General features: G+C 44.5%; 2 protein-coding genes across 2 annotated transcripts in view; one reads left to right on the plus strand and one right to left on the minus strand.

Annotated features, from left to right (window-relative positions):
- LOC120312808 (keratin, type I cytoskeletal 19-like) overlaps positions 1–19,505 on the minus strand; it is a 77,629-nt gene extending 58,124 nt beyond the window's left edge. Inside the window, exon 1 of the mRNA XM_039354007.1 lies at positions 19,488–19,505. The gene's annotated coding sequence lies outside the window, so the exon portion shown is untranslated. The remainder of the gene's footprint in view (positions 1–19,487) is intronic.
- Positions 19,506–22,468: 2,963 nt separating this feature from the next.
- EIF1 (eukaryotic translation initiation factor 1) lies at positions 22,469–24,873 on the plus strand. Its single transcript, XM_039354009.1, has 4 exons — positions 22,469–22,660; positions 23,605–23,768; positions 23,861–23,962; positions 24,192–24,873. The coding sequence occupies exons 1-4, from the start codon at positions 22,630–22,632 to the stop codon at positions 24,234–24,236; spliced, it is 342 nt and encodes a 113-aa protein (XP_039209943.1). The 5' UTR covers positions 22,469–22,629; the 3' UTR covers positions 24,237–24,873.
- The last annotated feature ends 243 nt before the right edge of the window (positions 24,874–25,116 follow it).

Genomic DNA, 25,116 nt, shown 5'->3' on the forward strand with positions numbered 1-25,116 from the left:
TACAGACCAAAAACAAGGTAATAAATTGCATTGAGATTCGGTGACTCAAAACTTAGCTGCTATTATACTGTGTCATACATACTACTGCTTTCCACATTATTTCTGACATTCTTTAAGATAGATATGTGGGAAGGAAAATGGCTACCTTACATTGTGATGTGCCATGTGTCAGAAAGGCAGTTAAGTTATGGATGAACCTCTGGAAAAAGAAATTAGGCTGTACATGTGAAGTGGAAATAGGATAAGGAATAGTAACAGTAGCTTAAAATGAAAAAGCCATGAAAGAAAGTGTTATGTCCCGAGCCTTGCAAACGGGCTCGGGGCGTTTGCAGGCAGTCCCGGGCAGGTGCAAGCTGCCCGGGACCAGACAGGCTGTCGCCAGAGCCTGTGCGCATGCACGGGTGCTGGCGCGGGAAAAGTAACACATTGACCCGGGAACTGCCTATATAAGAGGCTAGGAGCTTTTGGGTGTTGCTGAAGCCTTCACTTGTAAGCTGAACACTGAATAAAAGGAAACCTGAGAACTACAACTGCTTCTCGCGTCTGCTTTTCGCCAAGGACTCAACACTGGCGACGAGGATGGGATGCCTTACATCGCCTGGAAAGAAAGAGGTGTAAGCTTACCCAAGTGAGTCCTGAGCGGCGGAACGACGGAACGGCGTTGACTCGGCAGCTACCCGCCAATCCAGTGCGCATTCGGGGGTAGGCTGGCTGATAGACCCGTCTCCTGAAATGGCAAAGGTTGGAAGGCTTTTGGAGTTCGACGTCTCACATCCAGAGCAGTGGGAATCCTACGTAGCCAGGGTGGAAAATTACCTCAAGGTGAACCAAGTGAGGGAAGATAGCTTGAAGGCTGCCACCCTGCTTTGTGTCTGCGGTCAAGATGCCTTCGAAATCGCAGAGAACCTTGCAGCACCTGTCCCATTAGAGTCTGTCAGCTACGCAGATCTAAAGAAGCTATTGAAGGAGCACTTCCAGCCCAAGATGTCCGTCATCGCATGGTGCCACACCTTCGAGCAGAGGGATCAACGATCCGGAGAGTCGGCCAAAGAATACATCGCCGCATTGAGGAAGGCCGCCAAGCACTGCGAGTTCAAGGACCTCGAAGAACGACTGAGGGACCGATTCGTGTGCGGCTTAAGGCATCGAGATCTACAACAGAGGCTTTTCGCCAAAGAAGAACTGTCCTTCCAAGATGCCTTAAGAGAGGTCACCACAGAAGAAGCAGCAGGCGGCGCCATCAAAAATATGCGGCCGATCAGGAACAGTCCAGATGTTGCATCCGTGCACCAAGAGGTCGTCCAAGGGAACTCCGAGGAGGATCCGGATGAGGAAGTCGACCGTCTCCACCCCACGAAGGAAGGGAATCAGAAAGGAAACTCTGCAGTTCCCCTCAAGTGCATCGGCTGTGGAGGTCGCCACAGGAGAACCGACTGCAAGTTACGCTCCGCTAACTGCCGGGCGTGCGGGAAACAAGGACATATTGCAGCTGTGTGCCTGGGCCGACGAAAGGTACAACCTCAGGAAGAACTGCGCCTGAAAGGTACCAGGGTCCCCAGCCAGAATAGGGTAGGTTTTTGCGCTTCGCGAAGAAGCATCTTCAGGACAGGCACACACAAGCCCATCAAGAAAAAGCTGTCACTCAAGGTGAAGCTACAAGGGGTTCCATTAACTATGGAACTAGACACGGGGTCTGCCCTTTCAATCATATCCTTACATACATTTAGGAAGATTTGTTCCGGCAGTGGAACTCAGGCTAAATTAAGGCCTTCTGACATTGTGTTAACAGACTTTCAAAATTCGAGAGTGTGTGTTAAGGGGGAGGCCACCCTTAACGTACAGTATAAGAATTTTGAAGGTCCACTAGACATATTAGTAGTAGGGGGTGAACGAACGAGTCTCATAGGACTCGATTGGTTTGAAGCCTTGGGGATACACGTCACGGGGCTCAACAGCTTACAAACACTCGACCTACAGGAAGTCTGCAAAAAATTTGCAGATGTCTTCAGCCCCCAGCTGGGCACATTCAAGGGACCTCCTGTGTCCTTAAAACTAGACCCCACTGTCACACCCATTAGAATTAAAGCAAGAAGGGTCCCTTTTGCTTTAAAGAGTAAAATTGACACTGAGTTAGACAAACTGATCCAACAGGGAATCCTAGAACCTGTTGATTCCAGCCCTTGGGAGACCCCCATTGTCACGCCTCTAAAGGCAAATGGGGACATTCGCATTTGTGCTGACTACAAATGCACTCTTAATAAGGCATTGCAGCAACATGCCTATCCTGTTCCTGTGGTCAGTCATATTCTGGCCTCCCTCAAGGGGGGGGGGCGTGTTTTTGCAAAGCTTGACCTAGCTCAAGCGTATCAACAGCTGCCTGTTGATGATGATGCTGCTATAGCTCAGACTATTGTGACCCACAGGGGAGCCTTTAAGGTAAAAAGGCTACAGTTTGGAGTGAATGTCGCTCCTGGGATTTTCCAAAGCGTAATGGAAAACACACTACGGGGCATACCGGGGGTTTGCCCCTACTTTGATGATGTCTTAATTGCAGGAGACTCCACACACATTCTAGCTGAAAGGCTAAGGGCTGTTCTGTTAAGATTCAGGAAAACAGGCCTCAAGCTCAAAAGAGACAAATGCAAAATTGGGGTGCCTTCTACTGAATTTCTGGGATTCAAAATTGATGCTGCTGGGATTCACCCTGCTGAATCCAAACTAACTGCCATTTTAGAAGCACCTAGGCCAAGGTCTAAGGCCGAACTTCAGGCCTTTCTGGGCCTCCTGAATTTCTACAATTCCTTTCTTCCACATAAAGCTAGAGTATCTGAGCCTCTTCACAGGCTATTAGACAAACAAGCAGTGTGGCAATGGTCACAAACACATGAGGCTAGTTTCAATGAGGTCAAGGCCTTACTCACTTCTAACAGTGTACTTGCACACTTCAATGAGTCCCTTCCTGTGTGCATCGCTTGTGATGCTTCCCCTTACGGGGTAGGAGCTGTCCTGAGCCACCTCAGGTCTGATGGAATTCAGGTTCCTGTTGCATATTACTCCAAAACACTGTCTTCTGCTGAGCGCAACTACGCTCAGATAGACAGGGAGGCTCTGGCTGTTGTTGCTGGAATTATTTGATTTCTTGTATGGCAGGCATTTCACGGTCTTCACTGACCATAAGCCTCTGCTGGGACTGTTTACCACACGTAAACAAACTCCCCAAATCATTTCCCCTAGAATGCTTAGGTGGTCTATTTTTCTGTCTGCATATGATTTTTCCTTACTCCACAAGCCTGGGAAAGAAATGGGCCATGCTGATGGCCTCAGTAGATTGCCCCTGCCAGTAGTAGAAGCTGACCCTGCGCCAGCTGTCAACATTCTATCCATCCAAGCCTTGCCCGAGTCCCCTCTGAATGCCAGGGATGTCGCCGCTGAAACAGGCACAGATCACACACTTTCACGTGTCCTTTCTTGGGTTTTGTCTGGATGGCCTGAGCACTGCCCTAGTCCTGAGTTTCAGAGTTTCTGGTCCAAAAGGAACGAGTTGTCCACTTCTCAGGGTTGTCTGCTTTGGGGAAACAGAGTTGTCATTCCCACCTCACTGAGGACTAGGATCTTAGAGTCCCTCCACGAGGGTCATCCTGGCATTGTTTGCATGAAGGCCCTTGCGCGCAGCCACTTGTGGTGGCCTGGTTTAGATAAGGACATTGAGGCTAAGGTGCAGCATGCCACCTGTGTCAGCGCTCTCGCCCAGAGATGCCCCAAGCTCCTGTTCATAGATGGGAGGATACACAGTCCCCATGGTCTAGGGTGCACATTGACTACGCTGGGCCCTTTCAGGGCCAGTTCTTCTTGGTCCTCGTTGACAGTCATTCAAAATGGCTTGAGGTTGTACCTGTCTCATCCACCACCACTGCAAAGACTATTCAGGTACTGAGGGGGATTTTTGCTGCACACGGGCTCCCAGATGTCATCGTCTCTGACAACGGCCCTCAATTTACTTCCTCCGAATTCCAAGCTTTCTTACAGGCTAACATGATTCGTCATGCCACGTCTGCACCCTTCCACCCGTCCACCAACGGTATGGCTGAACGCATGGTCCGCATCACAAAGGACGCCTTGAAAAGACTCACCTATGGGGACTGGCATCACAGGTTGGCTGACTTTCTCCTTTCTTACCGCACCACACCGTCCACTTCTACAGGGAGAAGCCCAGCTGAACTTCGCTGGGGGCGCAAACTTACTACGAAGCTTGACCGGTTGCATCCGGACAGACTGCCTTCATCTACCTCACATCCTAGGGCACCTAGACAACTATTTGTGGGTGCCCCGGTTTGGACTCGCAATTACGGGCCTGGTCATACATGGGTCCCCGCTTCTATTTCCAGGGTCACAGGTCCTCTCTCCTACGAGGTAGCCCTGGACAACGGTCGTGTCCTGCGTCGGCACATCGACCAACTCCGCCCTAGGCGGGACCTTTCAGATGAGACTCCTGGGTCTTTTCCAGGGGGGAGGGGGACCCTTTAGAGCAAAGGGAGGGGCACGAGCTGCTGCCCACCTCCAATCATGGAGCCACAAACGGCCCATTCCAAGATTCCACGAGTGCCCCAAACAGGAATTCCACGAGCCTACCCAACTACCAGGCATTCACGCCTACTCCAGCCAAGGAGTCACCCCGGGGGTACAATCACTATTCACCTGCACAGCACAGTACTCCAGTCAGGGAGGATACCCGGGAGCATCCCAATAAATCATACCCCGCAAGAGAGCTGGCACATAATCCCCAGAGTTGGCCTGACCTTACCCCAAGTCCTACAGGGGGTCAAACTTACAGGGAGGTGGTCGAGGAACCAAGTCCCGACCGCAACACCTCTAGCCCACATCAGGGAGTAACTGAGTTTTGGGAAGGTACAGAGACCCACACGAGCCCGGACACAGAACGGGGCTTAGGGATTGGACAGCCTCCTGACAGGTCTTGGACGGACCTAGGAGGTTCTATAGAGACGCCCAGCAGTGGCTATCACTTCAAGGGGCCCGAGGGCCTACAGCTAGGCAGGTCAACCAGGCCACAAAGTGACAGAAGCCCTGGCCTGACGAGCCCGGTGGGCGAGCAAGCAGGCCAGGCATTGGGGCACAGTCCTCGGAAGGCACCAAGGTATGATAAGGAGAACAGGCTCACGTCTCCCCTCAGTCAGGGAACACCTGTCAGAAACCCAGAGCTGAGAAGGTCACAGAGAGCAAGGAAATCTCCTAAATACTTAGAGGATTACATAACATTGCTGGCCAAACAAAAGCCAGTAAACAGTAGGAGCACTGGGGAGTAGAACACTGCATCAAGAAATAATTGTATGTTGGTAGTAGTCTTAGCCCGGGGGAAAGGGGTGTTATGTCCCGAGCCTTGCAAACGGGCTCGGGGCGTTTGCAGGCAGTCCCGGGCAGGTGCAAGCTGCCCGGGACCAGACAGGCTGTCGCCAGCGCCTGTGCGCATGCGCAGGTGCTGGCGTGGGAAAAGTAACACATTGACCCGGGAACTGCCTATATAAGAGGCTAGGAGCTTTTGGGCGTTGCTGAAGCCTTCACTTGTAAGCTGAACACTGAATAAAAGGAAACCTGAGAACTACAACTGCTTCTCGCGTCTGCTTTTCGCCAAGGACTCAACAGAAAGGACCCCTCAAAGATTTTGGGCAGAAATAAGCTTATTGTCACTAAGAAACGGAGCATACATTGGAGCCAGAAAAAAACTTAGTTATCTGGGCCTTGAATTTTTTTGTACAGGAGCCTCATTCATTCTTGGTCTGCTACCCTTTAAAACAGAAGCTACAGAGACAAGTAAGGCTTTTCTGGCTTAGAGAATATACTCTCTCCCTCCTCCCAGCCCACATAGAAACCACAGGTATGCATGATGAAAAACTCCTGAGAACTGATTATTTGCAATTTCATAGTATTGCCAGCTTTAATTTTGGAATTTTATTTCTTTTTTTATGTGCTAGGTCAGTGTTGGCGAACCTATGGCACGCATGCCAGAGGCGGCACTCGAAGCCCCCTCTGTGGGTAAGCATGCTGCACCCCAGCCCCGCCTCCCCTGTGGCCTCACCAGCAGGCCCCCTGGAGGAGAGTTGTCCCCGGGCATGGCCCACACGGAGCAGCACAGCCAAGGACATAGCCAGACAGCAGGGACAAGACTTCACCCTTGCGCCCCATAGCATGCAGATGATGCAGGGTGTGGGTGGAGGGCGTGGCTGCCATGGCGCTGCAGGGCTGCCTGGGCAATCTGCTGTGGCAGGCCATGGGGCAGGTGGGGGCGGAGCAGGCAGGGCAGGAGGCGGAGCGGAGGCGGGGGGGGTTGGGCACTCGGTCTCTAAAAGGTTCGCCATCACTGTGCTAGGTCATTGTACAGACTAAACAGAAGTAGAATGGGAGAGGAAGGAGAGAGGGATGAGAGCCGACAGTGAGAATCCATTTCAAATAATAGAAGGGATGTTTCTATTTGTTGAATAGGATTAGTAATCCCTTTATAATGAGAAAAATTCAAATTAACATCATAATTTGATGACATCACACCTTCCTTGTTCTACTTCTCTTGACCTCTCGCAATTTTGCATTGTTCCATTACTTCTTGGTTTATAGTATCATGTACTCTGATAAAGGCCAATAGTGTTTAAATAGCTGCCTGGTTGACAATAATAGACGATGATCCAGGAAATCATGTCTATAAATTTGTGCCTTTTAAAAAGGTAAATGATGAACTGAATTCCAGGTGACCATATGAATATATAAATGTTTTATTAATATTTAAATGTATGTTGCATGACTCTTAGCAACTCTGGGTGACAGTGTAGTTTTTTTGCCATTGCTATAGAAGTTGGAATTGTTTTTCTTTGGGGTTTTTGTTTTTGTTTTTCTTTGTCAAGTCAGTGTTGACTCCTAGCAATTGCAGGACTAGATCCTACAGTTTTCTTTTTGGAAAGGATTGCCATTGCTTTCTTCCTAGGACCGAGAAAAAGTAGCTAGTCCAAAGTTGCTCAACTGGTTTTGTGTCTAAATCAGGAATAAAACTCATGGTCCTTCGGTTCTAGACTGATGTTGTAACTAGTACACCAAATTGGCTCATAGAAGTAATACATCATTGCATTTTTCAGGAATTTTTTTATATCCCAATCTGGGTTAAAGTGTCACCATGATATTCCCTGGTGGTCTCTTGTTCAATGTTTAAATTTGACTTGACAATTTTTAAACACCCCCCCCCCAAAAAAAAGCCAGCCAGATACTGCCATGTGCCAAGACTTGTTAAGTACACATTAAAAAGTCTTGAAAAAGAAAACATCCAACAGGCCAGGATTAGCAGATCTGCCAAAGACAAAATATGAATTGTATTTATATGACTTCCTGATTGTGTGAATTCACAATACAGTAAATTTTAATCTAGCTATGTAACTTGGCTTTTCAGAACACATTATTCAATGAAAAAACCAAAATTTATCAAACCTGATGTATTGTTGTGAGTATGTATTAAAGTCTCTGCATGATCTTATTAAAATATGTGAAAACACCATATTGTGCATTTTAGGCAGATTTGTTGAATCTTGTCCTATCTAACCAGATTTCCACACTTCACTTGCAAACCCTGGGTGTGATTTTCCAAGAAAACCTGCTTTTATTGGAAAGGCTATTTTAAAGGACTCCTCCATTTAGCTGCCCAAGATAAAGTTCTAAATGGAAAATGAATGGTTTCCTAGCATAGAGCTAGATAACATATGGTATTCTCAATATTGCAAAACCTAAAGCCCCGACTAAAGGTACCAATGACAGAAATTAGTAATTCAGCAAAATTTACATAGCTATTTGTTTCCCATTAGCTTAAGGTTCTGTTTGTTTGTCTGCTTACCTGCTTTGTACTGGGAATTTAGCCAAGCTGTGATTATTAATATAGAAACTAAAGGTATCCTCCTGAACTGCTAAAAATTACTGGGATTTTATCACTGAGTACAATGAACATTGAGAACTCTGACCAAATTATGTCAAAAGATTGTAAGAGTAAAAATGTCAAGACCATGAAAAGAAACAACACCATATACAAATTGAATCTCCATTAAAGAAATGTCTGAGCCATTCTTCATAACTAAATTATTTCTAAATGATTGCTATAATTAGAAGGGAAGGTCTTCTAATTACCACTGTTGAAAAACAAAAGCAAACACAGTACTACATGCTGTGCAGGAGAGATGGGTAAGATGCAAGAGAAAAGCAGTCATTCTATGATATCTCCTTTTCTAACCTTCCCCAATACCTATGCCCTCCAGATAATTAGACTATAACATTAGACTACAACATTACTCAGTTACTAGCCTATATCTCTCTTAAATGTGGATTATAAAATATTTGCAAAAATTTTAGCTAATAGGTTTATGAGGGTTCTGCAGCAGCTTATACATAAGGATCAATCGGGCTTTATAACTGGAAGGTATATGAAAAATAATGTTAGACAAATTATTAATTTATTAGAATGTCTAGATAAGAACAACCAAATCTCTGCAGGGCTGATATTTTTAGAGGCTGAAAAAGCCTTTGACCAACTGAACTGGCAGTTTATGTTAAGATTAATTAAGGAGATGAATTTTGGAGAAAAAATATCACAAGCTCTAGGTGCTATATATCAAAAACAAACTACTCAACTTATTGTTAATGGGGGTTTGTCAGAGGTTTTTACAATAGAAAAAGGTACAAGACAGAGATGTCCATTATCACCGTTATTGTTTGTTCTAACATTGGAAATTTTGTTGACCAAAATTCGGGAGTCGCAAGAAATAAAAGGAATAGAAGTTAACAAAAAAGAATATAAGTTAAGAGCTTTTGCAGATGATTTGGTGGTTACTCTGTCTCAACCTACCTATTCTGTAGTAAAGTTATTACAACTGACTCATCAATATGGATGTGTCTCGGGTTTTAAAATTAATAATAATAAGACCAAAATATTACCTAAAAATATGACTAACCGTGATAAACAGATTTTGGTTAATTTAACAGATTTTGAAGTTGTTGATAAGGTAAAATATTTGGGGGTCAATTTATCTGTTTCTAATGCAAAATTGTATAAGAATAATTATGAAAAGTTGTGGATCAGGGTACAGAAGGATCTGAAGAATTGGGATAAGTTACAGTTATCTCTTATGGGTAGAATTGCAGCGATTAAAATGAATGTCCTACCAAAATTTCTTTTTTTGTTTCAAATGTTACCTATTTTAAAGAATGAGCTTAACTTAAATGAATGGCAGAAAGGCATTAATAAATTTATTTGGGCAGGGAAAAAACCAAGGGTAAAGCTCAAAATTATGCAAGATTTCCGTGAGAGAGGTGGACTCAAGGTACCAAATTTGAAATTATACTATGATGCTGTGGTTTTAACATTGATTAGTGATTTGGTAAATTTAACAAATGTAGACATACTCCATCTGGAGGGTTGGGATTTACTTTTTGGATGGCATGCCTACTTAATTTTTAATAAAAAAGTGGATCGAGCTTTTAAATCACATATTATAAGGATTTCTTTACTTAGGGTTTGGAGGAAGTATTATAAGAGTGATTTTAAAATACCCTTATGGGCTATACCTTGGCATGCGATAGAGGGGATAAAGAGAGGAGTTAAAATGGATAGGGTTTCTTATACACAATTACTTAAATGGGATGGTCAGAGCTGGCAGTTAAAATCTTTGGAAGATTTAGCACATGAAAATATTACCTATTCATGGTTTCAATACAGACAAATAGTGGACAGATGGAAGATGGATTGTAATGTGGGCTGGCTTAGAGAAGATGAAAATCTTTTTAAACAAGTGAAGGATCAAAAACAAACTCACATTAAGAGGGTTTATGGGGTTCTAGTGGAATTGGATTCAGAATCTGAATTAATTAAAGACTGTATGATTAAATGGGCACAAAATTTTGGTGAGCCAATCCCACTGGATACCTGGGAAATTATCTGGGTGAGAAATGTTAAATTTACACAAGCCCAGAACTTAAGGGAGAATTTTTATAAGATGTTTTATAGATGGCACCTTGATCCACGAAAAATGTCTCTTATGTACCCTGACTTACAGCCTAAGTGTTGGAGATGTGGCTGTTTGGACACCACTTATTATCATATCTGGTGGTCGTGTAAAAATATAAAAGCTTTTTGGATTAAGATATGGTGGAATATTCAAAGAATTTTTAGAAGGAGGGTAAAATTTACTCCGCAATTATTTTTGTTAGGTATTGTTACTGATTGTGATGCTAAGGAGGTTATATTAATGTTAAATTTGATTACAGCCGCAAGGCTGTTAGTAGGGCAATATTGGAAGAAGGAATCTTTGCCTACCTTGCAAGAGTGGTTTTTTAAAGTTTCTTATCTGGCAGAAATGGCAAAGATTTCGGCTTTTTTAAAGGGGCAATCGCAAGAGAAATTTCTTGCTGTATGGGAAAAATGGATGAATTTTATACAACATAAATTGGATATAAAAAAATATTATTTAGCCTTTTTGTAACTTGTATATAATTTTTGATATTTTATAGATTGTTTTCTCTTTTTTTCTTTTTCTTATTTCTTTTTCTTATTTCTTTTTCTCTTTCTTTCTTTTTTCTTTTTTTAAGTATTTTCTTTTTCTTTTTTTTTCCTTAACGTTTATGTTATATATATTTTATTATTAACTATTTTATAAGTTGTAAAAATTTGTTTAGGTTCCTTAAAATTTTAATTAAGCCTATATTCAGCTCTGGGAAGCTCGGGGGGGGATGGGAGGGGTGGTTTGGGAGGGGTTGGGTGAGGGTTGTTTTGTTTTGTTTTTCTTGTTTGCTGTTGTTTTTTTGTCGTTATTTGTAAAAACTTTTAAAATTTTTCAATAATAAAAAAAAAAAACATTACTCAGTTACTTGAAATTGTACAGCATCTAGAAGGCATTAGGCTGAAGAAAGATTCCTTATCTACTATACCCAGTTTTAATACTATTGTTATATAGACTGTGGCTAGATAGTATAACATTTTAATTTGTTTACATGTTATGAATAGTATTTTAGAATAGAATAGAATAGAATAGAATAGAATAGAATAGAATAGAATAGAATAGAATAGAATAGAATAGAATAGAATAGAGGTAGAAGGGACGTTGGAGGTCTTCTAGTCCAGCCCCCTGCTGAAGCAGGAGAACCTACCATCTCAGACAGGTGACTGTTCAGTCTCTTCTTAAAAACCTCCAGTGATGAAGCACCCACGATTTCTGAAGGCAAGCTGTTCCATTGGTTGATTGTCCTCACTGTCAGGAAGTTTCTCCTTAATTCTTTGATCAGTTTCCAACCATTGTTTCTCGTCCTTCCTTCTGGTGCTTTGGTGAACAACCTGGCCCCCTCTGCCTGTACTTGTCAAATGCCTTACTGAAATCTAATATACTACGTCCACTGTGTTTCGCTGGTCTACTAGTTTAGTTACTTTATCAAAGAATGAGATGAGATTGGTTTGGCATGATCTATTTTTAACAAACCTGTGTTGGCTACTAGTTATGACTTTGTTTGCTTCTAGTTGTTCGCAGATCTGTTTTTTGATCATCTTTTCTAAGATCTTCCCAGGTATTGATGTTAAACTGATTAGTCTGTAGTTTCCTGGATCTGTTTTTTTTCCCTTTCTTGAAGATGGGGACCTAATCAGTTCTTTTCAAATCCTCAGGTACTTCCCTGGTGCTCCAAGATTTGTGAAAGATGTGGTGCAATGGTTCTGAGATAACATCTGCCAGCTCTTTCAGAACTCTGGGATGTAGCCTATCAGGTCCCGGTGATTTATATTCATCAAGGATGGATAGGTGTTTCCTTACCATTTTCTTTCTTATTTTAATTTTTGTTTCTAATATGCAGGGTTTTTTTGGTATGATGGGGTATAGTTTTTTTGTGTGTGAAGACTGACACAAAGTATGAGTTAAGCAACTCAGCTTCCTCCCTGTTGCCTGTAATTTCCTTACCATCTTCTCTCTTTAGTGGGCCTACAGTTTCTTTGATTTTTTTTCTTGTTAATATGTTGGAAGAAACTTTTTTTATTGTTCTAGATTTCTGTTGCAGATCTTTGTTCGTTCTGCTTCATTTTTGCATGTTCTGACTGTCTGCTGATATCCGTTTTAGTTATGTGCCCCTCTTTCCTTTTTGTTTTTTAGTTTGTTAGAGAGGTCTTTGTGCAGCCATGCTGGTTTCTTCTTGGATTTCTTGTTTTTTTCCCTCAGTTGTATTGTGCTGGTCTGGGCTTTTGTGATCACATTTTTCAGGGTTTCCCACACTTCCTGGGTTGTTTTCCCTTTTAGGATTTTCATCCATGGGATTTTTCCTTGGTTCTGAGTTTGTTAAAATTGGCTCTTTTGAAGTTTAGGACCGAGTGCCCAAAAACTGGCTCCACCCCCATCCCACCCCTACCCCGCCTGCCCGCAGGGCCACTCACTGCCTCCAGGGCCAGCTGCAGATCACCCAGGCAGCCCAGCAGCGCCATGGTGGCCACGCCCTCTGCCCGTACCCTGCAGCATCAACTGTGCACAATGGAGCATGAAAGCAGAGTCTTGTCTATGCTGCCTGGTTGACATGTCCTTGGCTGCGCTGCTCTGCGTGGGCCACGCTCGGGGGTGACTCTCCTCCAGGGGGGCTGCTGGTGAGGAGGGGGTCACGGGGAGGCAAGGCTGGGGCAACAGCATGTGTGCCCACAGAGAGGGCTCTGAGTGCCGCCTCTGGCACGCGTGCCATAGATTCGCCACCACTGCTCTATCACTTCTTCTTTGTTTGTAAGGATTAAGTCCAGTATAGCTTTATGTCTAGTTCCCTCCTCCATCTTTTGGGTGACAAAGTTGTCAGCTAAGTTGGTTAGGAATCTGTTTGATTTCCCGCTCACTGCAGAGTTTGTCTCCCAGTTGATATCTGGATAGTTGAAGTCTCCCATTATTACTGTGGTATGCTTCCTACATGCATTTGTTAATTGGTTGGCAAAGAGTTTGTCTGTTTCTTCTGATTGGTTGGGTGACCTGTAATATACACCTATGGCAATGTCACTTTTTCCCCTTTATATTGACCCATATACATTCTGGAGAGATTTTATCTTTGATCATGTGCATTTCTGCAGATATATAGTGTTCTCTTACATATAGTGCAATTCTCTCTCCTCTTTTTGTAGACCTGTTTCTTTTGAAAAATTTGTATCCATCCAACAATCCATTCCATTCATGGGTTTCATCCCACCAGGTTTCTGTCATGCCAGCTATGTCATATCCTCCCTCGTGTACTATTGCTTCTAGTTCACCGTTTGTTCCCCAAGCTTTGAGCATTTGTATTTAAGCATTTAAGACTTTTCTGCCTGTCCATTGGAGTGTTTTCTGTATTTCCTAATTGTTGTTTCAGTTTTTCTTTTTTTTGTCACTTCCTACCTCATTGTTTGATTTGCTTTCTTGGGATTTATGATTGGTTTTGGGTTCTAGAGATTCTAGAGATTGGTCACCTTCTCCCCTCAGTTTTAGTTTAAAGCCCTCCTGATGAGCCCAGTCTTTTTCCAAGTACATTTTTGCCTGTTTTTGTGAGGTGTAGCCCATCACTTGCCAAGAATCCTTCGTATAGAAAATGCAGTCCATGATCCAGGAAATCAAAGTTTTTTTGGTGATACCAACCCTTTAGCTAATGGTTTATTTCTAAGATTCTTTTTTCCCTCAATGGGTGTTGGCCATTCATTGGGAGTACTGATGAGAAAACTACTTTTGCTCCTAGCTTCTTGGCTTTAATGCCTAGTTGTTTGTAATCCCTCACTATTGTACTCAGGTTGTTTGTTGCATCATTCATCCCAAAGTGGAGGAGAGGGTAGTAATCTGTGGGCCTAGTTATTTTGGTTAGGTTCTCAGCCACATCTTTGATTTTTGCTCCAGGAGACAGCATATCTCCCTGGATTGTATATCTGGTCCACAGATGGATGGTTCTGTTCCTTTGAGGATAGAGTCTCCTATTACCAACACTCTCCTTTCTTTTTTGGGGAGGGCTGGTGCGTTTGTTGATGTTAGGGATATTTGAAGTGACTTTTTTAGGGATATTTGAAGTTGTCTTTTTGCTAGGTGTCTGCATGTCTTCTTTGAGGAGGATTGTGGGTCTGCATGTTTCCGTTTAAGGGGAGAAATTGATTGGTCAGTTTTAGTGGGGCCAACCTTTTCCTGTAGTAATTCACATAATTTGCATCTGTTGCATGTATAGTTTGGGTCTTCTTTGGGCATCAATGCTGCCTTGCCTGCAGGCCTCCCAGCTCACTTCTGCTGCATCTCTGCTACCTACAGGCCTCCTGGTCCACCACTGCTGCTGCCCGCCACCTCTGTGCTGCCCCCAGCCGCCTCATTGGTTGGTTGCTTCATATTGCCGCCGGCCACCTCCTTTTCGCTTCCCCCAGCAATCTCACCAGTCCTCTGCTTCATGCTGCCGTCGGCTGCCTCTTCTCCATCTTTTGAGCTGCCGGTACATCACATGGCTATACTGGTCTCCACTTCATTGTGCCGGGCTGAATCACACAGGGCCTTTCAGGTAGGCCTCCATTGGTCTAGAAGTCCTCCAGTATCCCCTTTATTATCCTGCACAGCCGTTCTGATGGATGGGGAGATGCTCTGGTTCCGGTTCGCTGCCTTTTTTTTTTCTCCAGCACTGAGCTGCTTAGCTATGCTCTTGAGCTGGCTCTCTCGTTCTCTGCTGCCAGCTGCCTCTGACTTCATGTGCAACCATTCATTCACTGCACTGCTAGAGTTTTCCTCCTTGCCCCAATTTCTTCTTTTCCTTTATTCTATCTTCCTTATTTAACTTTCTGCTTCTTTTTCCTTCCATTTTCCTCCTCTCCTAGTACCTTCCTACTTAGTTTGGTTACTTCTCTCCCTGTGATCCAATGCTGCTTCCTACACTTCCGCCATCTTGGATAATGTATATATTTTAATCTCATGAGCCTAGCTGAATTTTGAGAATTTTATCTAGGAAGGTCTCTGCTATGTTGAAAACCGATTTTAACCAGAATTTGCTGATATGATAGTTATTCTAGAGACAACCCTAGGAACTAATAGCCATAAAAGGTATTTTTTTTTCTTTCCTGCACTTTACTCAAAAAAAATGTGCGCATGCGCGGGTGCTGGCGCGCGAAAAGTAACACATTGACCCGGGGAAGGCCTATATAAGAGGCCGGGAGTTTTGGGCGTTGTCGGAGCATTCAATCTGTAAGCTGAATGAAGAATAAAGCAAATCTGAGAACTACAACTGCTTCTCGTGTCTTGCCATTTCGTGAGGGACGCAACATTGGCGACGAAGGTGGGATGCCTTACATCAACAGAAAAGAAAGAGGTGTAAGCTTACCCAAGTGAGTCCTGAGCGGCGGAGTGGCGTTGACTTGGCAGCTACCCGCCAATCCAGTGCGCATTCGGGGGTAGGTTGTCTGATAGACTCGTCTCCTAAAATGGCAAAAATTGGAAGGCTTTCGGAGTTCGACGTCTCACATCCAGAGAGGTGGGAGTCCTACGTAGCCAGGGTGGAGAACTACCTCAAGGTGAACCAAGTGAGGGAAGAGAGCTTGAAGGCTGCCACCCTGCTGTGTGTCTGCGGTCAAGACGCCTTCGAAATCGCGGAGAACCTTGCAGCACCTGTCCCACTAGAGTCTGTCAGCTACGCAGATCTAAAAAAGCTACTGAAGGAGCACTTCCAGTCCAAGATGTCCGTCATCGCATGGCGCCACACCTTCGAGCAGAGGGATCAATGATCCGGAGAATCGGCCAAAGAGTACATCACCGCATTGAGGAAGGCCGCCAAGCACTGCGAATTCAAGGACCTCGAAGAACGACTGAGGGACCGATTCGTGTGCAGGCTAAGGCATCGAGAGCTACAACAGAGGCTTTTCACCAAAGAGGACTTGGCTTTCCAAGATGCCTTGAGAGAGGTCACCGCAGAAGAAGCAGCAGGGGGCGCCATCAAGAACATACGGCTGATCAGGAACAGTCCAGATGTTGCATCCCTGCACCAAGAAGAAGTCCAAAGGAACTCCGAGGAGGATCCGGACGAGGAAGTCGACCGTCTCCACCCCACAAAGGAAGGGAACCAGAAAGGAAGCTCTTCAGCTCTTCCCAAGTGCATCGGCTGTGGAGGTCTCCACAGGAGAACCGACTGCAAGTTCCGCTCTGCTATTTGCAGGGCGTGCGGAAAACAAGGACACATTGCAGCTGTGTGCCTGGGCCGACGAAAGGTACAACCCCAGGAAGAATTGCACCTGAAAGGTACCAGGGTCCCCAGCCAGAATAGGGTAGGTTTTTGCGCTTCGCGAAGAAGCATCTTCAGGACAGGCACACACAAGCCCATCAAGAAAAAGCTGTCACTCAAGGTGAAGCTACAAGGGGTTCCATTAACTATGGAACTAGACACGGGGTCTGCACTTTCAATCATCTCTTTGCATACATTTAGGAAGATTTGTTCCGGCAGTGGAACTCAGGCCAAGTTAAGGCCTTCTGACATTTTGCTAACAGACTTTCAAAATTCGAGAGTGTGTGTTAAGGGGGAGGCCACTCTTAACGTACAGTATAAGAATTTTGAAGGTCCACTAGACCTATTAGTAGTAGGGGGTGAGGTGAACGAACGAGTCTCATAGGACTCGATTGGTTTGAGGCCTTGGGGATACATGTCACGAGGCTCAACAGCCTACAAACACTCGACCTACAGGAAGTCTGCAAAGAATTTGCAGATGTTTTCAGCCCCCAGCTGGGCACATTCAAAGGACCCCCTGTGTCCTTAAAACTAGACCCCACTGTCACTCCCATTAGAATTAAAGCAAGAAGGGTCCCTTTTGCTTTAAAGAGTAAAATTGACACTGAGTTGGACGAACTGATCCAACAGGGAATTCTAGAGCCTGTTGATTCCAGTCCCTGGGAGACCCCCATTGTCATGCCTCTAAAGGCAAATGGGGACATTCGCATTTGTGCTGACTACAAATGCACTCTGAATAAGGCATTGCAGCAACATGCCTATCCTGTTCCTGTGGTCAGTCATATTCTGGCCTCCCTCAAGGGGGGGCGTGTTTTTGCAAAGCTTGACCTAGCTCAAGCGTATCAACAGCTGCCTGTTGATGATGCTGCTGCTATAGCTCAGACTATTGTGACCCACAGAGGGGCCTTTAAGGTAAAGAGGCTACAGTTCGGAGTGAATGTCGCTCCTGGGATTTTCCAAAGCGTAATGGAAAACACACTACGGGGTATACCGGGGGTTTGCCCCTACTTTGATGATGTCTTAATTGCAGGAGACTCCACACACATTTTAGCTGAAAGGCTAAGGGCTGTCCTGTCAAGGTTCAGGAAAACGGGACTCAAACTCAAGAAGGACAAATGTAAAATAGGGGTTTTTTTTGCTGTTTCAATGAGGTCAAGGCCTTGCTCACTTCTAACAGTGTACTTGCACACTTCAATGAGTCCCTTCCTGTGTGCGTCGCTTGTGATGCTTCCCCTTACGGGGTAGGAGCTGTCCTGAGCCACCTCAGGTCTGATGGAACTCAGGTTCCTGTTGCATATTACTCTAGAACACTGTCTTCTGCTGAGCGCAACTACGCTCAGATAGATAGGGAGGCTCTGGCTGTTGTTGCTGGAATTAAAAAATTCCATGATTTCTTGTATGGCAGGCATTTCACGGTCTTCACTGACCATAAGCCTCTGCTGGGACTGTTTACCACACGTAAGCAAACTCCCCAAATCATCTCCCCCAGAATGCTTAGGTGGTCTATTTTTTTGTCTGCATATGATTTGACCAACTCCGCCCTAGGCGGGACCTTCCAGCTGAGACTCCTGGGTCTTTTCCAGGGGGGAGGGGGACCCCTTTGGGCAAAGGGAAGGACACGGGCTGCTGCCCATCAACAATGATGGAGCCACAAACGGCCCATTCCAAGATTCCGCGAGTGCTCCAAACAGGAATTCAAGGAGCTTATCCAGTCATCAGGCATTCACGCCTACTCCAGCCAGGGAGTCACCCCGGGGGCACAATCACTATTCACCTGCACCACTCAGTACTCCAGCCAGGGAGGATACCCGGGAGCATCCCAATAAATCATACCCCGCAAGAGAGCTGGCACATAATCCCCAGAGTTGACCTGACCTTACCCCTAGTCCTACAAGGGTGCAAACATACAGGGAGGTGGTCGAGGAACCGACTACAACACCTCTGACCCAAATCAGGGAGTAACTGAGTTTTGGGAAAACACAGAAACCCACACAAGCCCGGGAACAGAACGGGATTCAGGGGATGGACAGCCTCCTGACAGGTCTTGGACGGACCTAGGAGGTTCTACAGAGACGCCCAACAGTGGCCATCACTTAGAAGGGCCAGAGAGCCTACAGCTAGGCGGGTCAACCAGGTCACAAAGTAACAGAAGCCCTGGCCTGACGAGCCCGGTGGGCAAGCAAGCAGGCCAGGCATTGGGGCACAGTCCTTGGAAGGCACCAAGGCATGATAAGGGGAACAGGCACACGTCACCCCTCGGTCAGGGGGCACCTGCCAGACACCCAGAGCTTAGGAGATCACAGAGAGCAAGGAAATCTCCTAAGTACTTAGAGGATTACATAACATTGCTGGCTAAACTGAGCCAGTAGAAGGGTAGGAGCATGGGGGAGTAGAGCACTGCATCAAGAAAAAGGGTTGTATGTTGGTAGTAGTTTTAGCCCGGGGGAAAGGGGTGTTATGTCCTGAGCCTTGCAAACGGGCTCGGGGCGTTTGCAGGCGGTCCCGGGCAGGTGCAAGCTGCCCGGGACCAGACAGTCTGTCGCCAGCGCCTGTGCGCATGCGCGGGTGCTGGCGCGCGAAAAGTAACACATTGACCCGGGGAAGGCCTATATAAGAGGCCGGGAGTTTTGGGCGTTGTCGGAGCATTCAATCTGTAAGCTGAATGAAGAATAAAGCAAATCTGAGAACTACAACTGCTTCTCGTGTCTTGCCATTTCGCGAGGGATGCAACAATATGACCATAGGAGAAACATTTGATGATAGTCAGAAATGCTTTACAGACCATAAAGCACCCTTTCTGAGGTCATTGTAATTCTGAACTACTGTTAAACAACCATGTGAGAACTGCCATACTTCTTTGTGTAATCTTATTTCAAGCAGCAAAAACTAACATCACCTATCTAAATCTATTCTAAACAGAAAGTTTAGACTAGCTAAGCTACATTCTTCTGGAAAAAAACTAAATAAAAGGTCAGTCAATAGTTCTGTCTAATGACTTGTTTGTGCACCCACCCTTCTATACAAAATAAGAATCAGGTTTAGAAAGTTTGTATTCATTGTGCTGTGATAGATGATATTTTGCAGAATAATACCCAGATATCTCTGTTCTTTGTTCATCAAGCAACCCCAGAATCAAACCCAATGCAAGAAAAATAACAGTGGCACTTGGAACAAATCATGATGAGTTTAAAATAATGCATGCACAATGACTTCATCAAATGAATGCCCCAACCACATACTTGTGTTATGATGCCTGATGCAAGCATCTAGGTCACTTTATTTGTATGATTATCTCATTAACAGGCATGTCCCCTTTTCTCTTTATTCCACAGAAGATAGCAATTGTCTGTAGGAAACAAGTTGTGAAATTTAAGCAGCAGCCATTCTAAACTACAATACACATGGTAGTAGAATATACATAAAACAACAGCATGGCTAACATAGATCGTGCCAGGTGAGACACTCCCAGACCACAATGGAAAGCCTACTTAATAATTTTGAGCAAATGATTCAATTGCAAACTACACATTTTTCAGAAACTTAAAATCTCATCCCAGGGATAAAGTGCAGTGTGTAAATTTGTGATGGTATCTCCAGATGTGATGGTGTCTGATTCAGAGGCAGAACACTCGTTCAGAACAACTGTATGTAAGTCAGTTCAAGAATTCAAAGTTCCCACTGAGATAAAAGCAGCAAATTGTTTAGGATTGAGAACATATTATATACTCTTTGGAATTTAATCTGAAGTGAGTAACATTATTAGTCATAAAAATACCAGAAAATATTTTGTGGTACTATACTTCTCTGTTATTTCTGGCCTTACATTGCATCTTTCCATCCACTAATCTTATTGTTGACCAAGATAGTATTTATTTGAGAACAAAGTATGCATGTTATTTCAACTGCTTAGAAAATGTCCTTGTGGTTAAGCTAAAAGAACCATTCAAAGTGTCCATATTTCAGGTATTTGCCCTCTGGGTGGATCATCATTGGGTTGCATATATTGATATTTACTTATCAAACTTGTATGCTGCCCATCTCACCAAAGGTGATTCTGGGTAGCTTACAGACATTAAATAAAATGCACTATAAAACATTAAAATAATAAATAAGGAATTTAAATTTAAAATTCAATTAAAATAAAATGAAGGATAAAGAGGGAGGGAGCAAAGATGACACAGAAAGGAGGTGAGGTGTTATCTACTCCATTAGCTACCTCCAAGAGCCAAAACCAGATTGAGACTTCAAGGCTTTTTGGTAAACAAAAAGGATGGGAGTGGATCTGACTGTGGGGGGAGGAACATTTCAGAGGGTAGAAGCCACAGCAAAAAAAGCTATTCCCTCCAGCCAAATTTCTTTGGCCGATGGAGTGTGCAGCAGCATGCCTCTTCTGCTGGTGTACACGGTGTAAACTAATCCCATCAGGTTGAGCCAGTTTCTCAGATAGGCTGAACCTATGCCACAGAGGGCTTTAAAGGAGATAAGCAACACACCGAATTGGACTCAGAAGCAAATTGGTAGCCAGTGCAGCTCACGGAACAGTAATGTAACGTAAGCCAGGAACCCCAAGAATTGCACCAGTTGAAACTTGTAGATATTCTTCAAAGGTAGCCACACATAGAATGCATTGCAGTAGTCCAAATGTGAGATAACCAGGGCTTGAGTGACTGAGCCCAGCGACTCTAAATCCAAAAAAGGGAACTGGCATACAACATGAAGTTGGGCAAAGGCTCACCTAGCCACAACTGCCACCTGCCCATAAGCAAGAGTCATACGTCCAAGAGAACACCCAGATAACACATCAGGGCTCTCTGGGGTAGTGCAATTCTATCTAGATCTAAAGATGATAATCCCAGAACCAGAAGACACCCAGGGTTCAGCCAAAGTCTGCTGTCCCTCACCCAGACCCTCACAGCCTCCAAATGCTGCAAGGGGGCAAACGACAGCAACTTTTGGATCATCCGAGATAGAGATGTAAACTTGAGTATCATCAGCATATAGATGCTACCTTATCCCATGGTAGCAAATGAACTCACCCAGCAGTTTTATTTAAACGTTTAGGAATAGAGAAAGTACTGAGCTCTGTAGCACACCACAAAGGAGGCTGTGAACTGGATCTTTGACTTGCTATCAACACCAATTGGAACCAGGCTTGAAGAAAGGAGCCAGCCAGCACAAACCTGTGCCACCCAGCCTCAAACTTTGTAGCCCAAAAAGATACCAGTCAATGGTATCAAAAGCCATTGGGAGAGGTCAAAGAGAGCAAGGATGGATGCTCTATCCCTACCCCATTCTTGTGTCAGAGCCTATCCAAGTGCCACTGATACTATTCCTGTTCAGGATTCTCTGAAGTTGACAATATTACCAGTGCAATCAATATAATACACCAAAGTTAAAGGCTACACTGAAATCTTCCATAAATAACCAAAAGGGGCTATTTAAACTATTCTCCAATTTTCTCCGCAAGAGGCACCCCAGGAAAATTTTAATATATTTTGAAAATACAGTTCAATTATAACAATTCAAGAGATAATTTACTGCTATATTCATTGAAAGGCTGAGAACTGTTGCTACAATTTCCACTTCTGGGTTTCAAAGCTACAATACATTGTTGGTTGAACAAAATGGATTTTACTTCATACTAGATTTTGTTCAAGTATTTTCCCCAAAAATGGACAAGAAATGTTGTATCTGTGTGCATACTAAATACACGTTCTTTGATGAATTATTACGTCTTTAACTTTGGGGAGGATGTCAAGGTCCCACTACTTTTCATTTTAGAAATAAAACACTGTTAATGTAATTTATCCGTATCGAAAACACCCAGGAAGGGCGGCATTAAATCTATCTAATGCGCATGCCCCGATTATTCGCTTTCCTTTGTGGAAGCGTTTGAACTGCCCCTCCCGTCTCTCGAAAATGGTGCAGACTCCCCGCGACCGCTGCAACGTACACGGCCGTTTCCCCTCCCTCCGCGCTTTTCAGCCAATCCCCTCCAACATCCGTGGCGTCACAAGGAAAGCCAGTTAAGTCCAGTTTGCGCTCGCCTGCATCATAAAATGCGGAAGCCGGAGAAGGGAGGAGCTGAGCTTGACGGACCTACGCCCACAACCCAACCTCTCCCATCCCCCCTCAATTTTTCCTTTTTCTAGCCAATCCTTGCGCCCGCCTCCCGATGCGCGTTGACGTCATAAACCCGTAACTGCTATATAACCCGTTGGACGTTTTAAACCCGCCCTTCCTGCTGCCTTTTCCTTTTTTAGGCGTTTCGGAGAGGCTAAGGAGCCGCCGTCGCTGTTGTTGTTACCGCGCCCCGCCTTTTGCTGTCGCCGCTGCTGTTGTTGCTTCCGACCCGGGGAAAAGGGAAGCGAAGCGCGTCGTATGTCCGCTATCCAGAACCTCCACTCCTTCGGTGAGGAGGCTCCGGGAGTGGCGGGAAGCTATCGGGGAGTGGCGGACTGCGGGGGAAAATGGACAGTGGGGGAAGGCCGCGTCAGGCGAGAGGTGGAATTTGCTTGGGCCCCGAGGGGGAAGGTCGTCAGAGAACTCGGGGGGGGGGTCCGAAGGCGGAGAGCTGAGGCTGCGGCGGGAGGCGGAGTTTGGACATGGGGGGTGGGAAGGGGAAGACCTGCCAGGAGGAGTCATTTCGGCGGGGGGGGGGAAGAGTTCGGCGGGGGGGGGGAGTGATTTCATTGGTCGAACCCAAGATAGGAAGGAAGCCAGCGATTCCAAATTTGGCCCCGGGAGGGGGAAAGCAGGCGCCTCTGGCCTAGCTTGGCCTAAAATGCGCCTCCTAGAAGGGATAGGAAACGAGGACAGGCGCCCGAAAGATGGATACTGATAACCATCGGGATGAATGTAGGAAGACGGCATTGTTAAGAGGATCCGCCATCTTGTTGCTCCTTCTCTAACCCCCCCTCTTGTTGACGCACTTGCGAATTCCTGACGGTTGCGTCACCCTGCAAGTGGGAGGGCTCACTCGAATCACGTGGTAACATGAATGTCTCCGTTTGGGTATCTGATGTGGAAGCAGCCTTGCTTCAACATCTGTGCACCCTGTGTTAATAAGGGTGAGAACAAAGTTTACAAGGTGTAACTGATTAAAAAATGGGTGCCAGGGACCTTCAGGCAACCTTAGAACAGCCTTTCTTTCAAGCTCCAGAGTGATTGAACTTGAAATAGGTAGAAAAAGATGCCCATTTCATCATACTTTAACATTTCTCAATCACACTACCTCTCTGTAAGAGCTTGCTCACTTTAGGAGGGTGATTTGGATTCACAAGATTAATAATTCCTTAAACTGACAGAAATGTACCTTTCTCACATTAATACATATAACATTTCAACTTTTTTCAGATCCCTTTGCTGATGCAAGTAAGGGTGATGACTTACTTCCTGCTGGGACTGAGGACTACATCCATATAAGGATCCAGCAGAGGAACGGCAGAAAAACCCTCACCACAGTCCAAGGCATTGCCGATGATTATGATAAAAAGAAACTGGTGAAGGCCTTCAAGAAGGTATTTGTGAAATTCTTAATTCCCAGTAACTGCTTTACTCTTGGTAAGTGCTTAGAAGTAAATAGCTAATATCTACTTTTTTGTTTCTGTAGAAATTTGCCTGCAATGGTACTGTGATTGAGCATCCAGAGTATGGAGAAGTGATTCAGCTTCAAGGGGACCAACGGAAGAATATATGCCAATTCCTCATTGAGGTGAACAAAGCCATTTTAAATTTATGGGTTCCATTGCTCAGTATTGTTGAACGTGCACACAATGTTTTATATATTTGATTTCTGCTACTAAATTAAAACCAAAAGATTTTATTCGGAAGTAGCTGGTTTTATCTTGCTGTCAGGGTAAAATAATGCAACTGTTAATTTTACTGGTATAGGTCAATTTTTAAATACTTTATCTAAGTCATATATTTCTCCTTTTTTTCAGATTGGACTGGCGAAAGACGACCAGCTGAAAGTCCATGGGTTTTAAGTTTTGTGGGTCACCAAAGTTTCAAGGGCGATGACTTCCCTGCGATGAAAGATTCTTTGTGTCCTGCCTCATTAGTTTTAACCAAGCCAGCTTGCATAATGTAATCACATCAGGTTCCCTTTAGTCTGGACTAGTGTAACTTGGCAATGTAATAAACTGACAAGATCTGTGTTGTGTTGTGTTGCTGTCCCTCATTTAAACCAGGTCCGGTAGCGTTGGTGTCATGCCAGAAGTTTATTTTATAGACATTGCTGATTTAAAATTTAAATATTCTGGCTGTTTTAGGGACATCTAACATTTTTAGCCACCTTTGTCACAGAAATTGAGGCTAAATAACTACAAACTGTGAAAGATTAAGTCTCGCCTACCTTTGTATATCTGAAGGCATCTTTGTGCAAAGGTATTGGGGCTATATAAATCAAAGTCTTCAAAATTGACACTAAGGTGACTGAATTCAGGCAAGGTGGTGTTAGCTTAGTCTCACACTTTTAAAGGTGCAGTTTTTAAAGAATGTCTTTGCAAAGTGCTGCTTTAGCAACTAACAGCTGTGTGAAGCAACAGATATCTCAGTTGGAATCCTGATGTTCTGTGTAATGTATTTAAACTTTTATTTAAATAAAAATGATTTTCAGAAATATTTGCCTTGTATTTTAATGAACTATTAAAAGTACTGGAGGGGGTGGGGTTCAGACAAAATAAAAATGTCCTCTCTAAGCCAGACTCAAGAAAATGGAAAGTGCTTCTAAAAAAGAACAATTTGGTGGATAAGATCAGAAAGACATTTTTAGTTAAGCTAGTCTGAATGCTACAAAATAGCGCTCTACTCAGTATGATTTTTGTTAATCTTATATCTCAGTTGTGAACCTATGGCACACATGCC

The sequence above is a fragment of the Crotalus tigris genome, unplaced genomic scaffold, assembly GCF_016545835.1.
Source record: "Crotalus tigris isolate CLP2741 ecotype Arizona unplaced genomic scaffold, ASM1654583v1 scf7180000018544.1747854, whole genome shotgun sequence".
Taxonomy (NCBI): domain Eukaryota; kingdom Metazoa; phylum Chordata; class Lepidosauria; order Squamata; family Viperidae; genus Crotalus; species Crotalus tigris.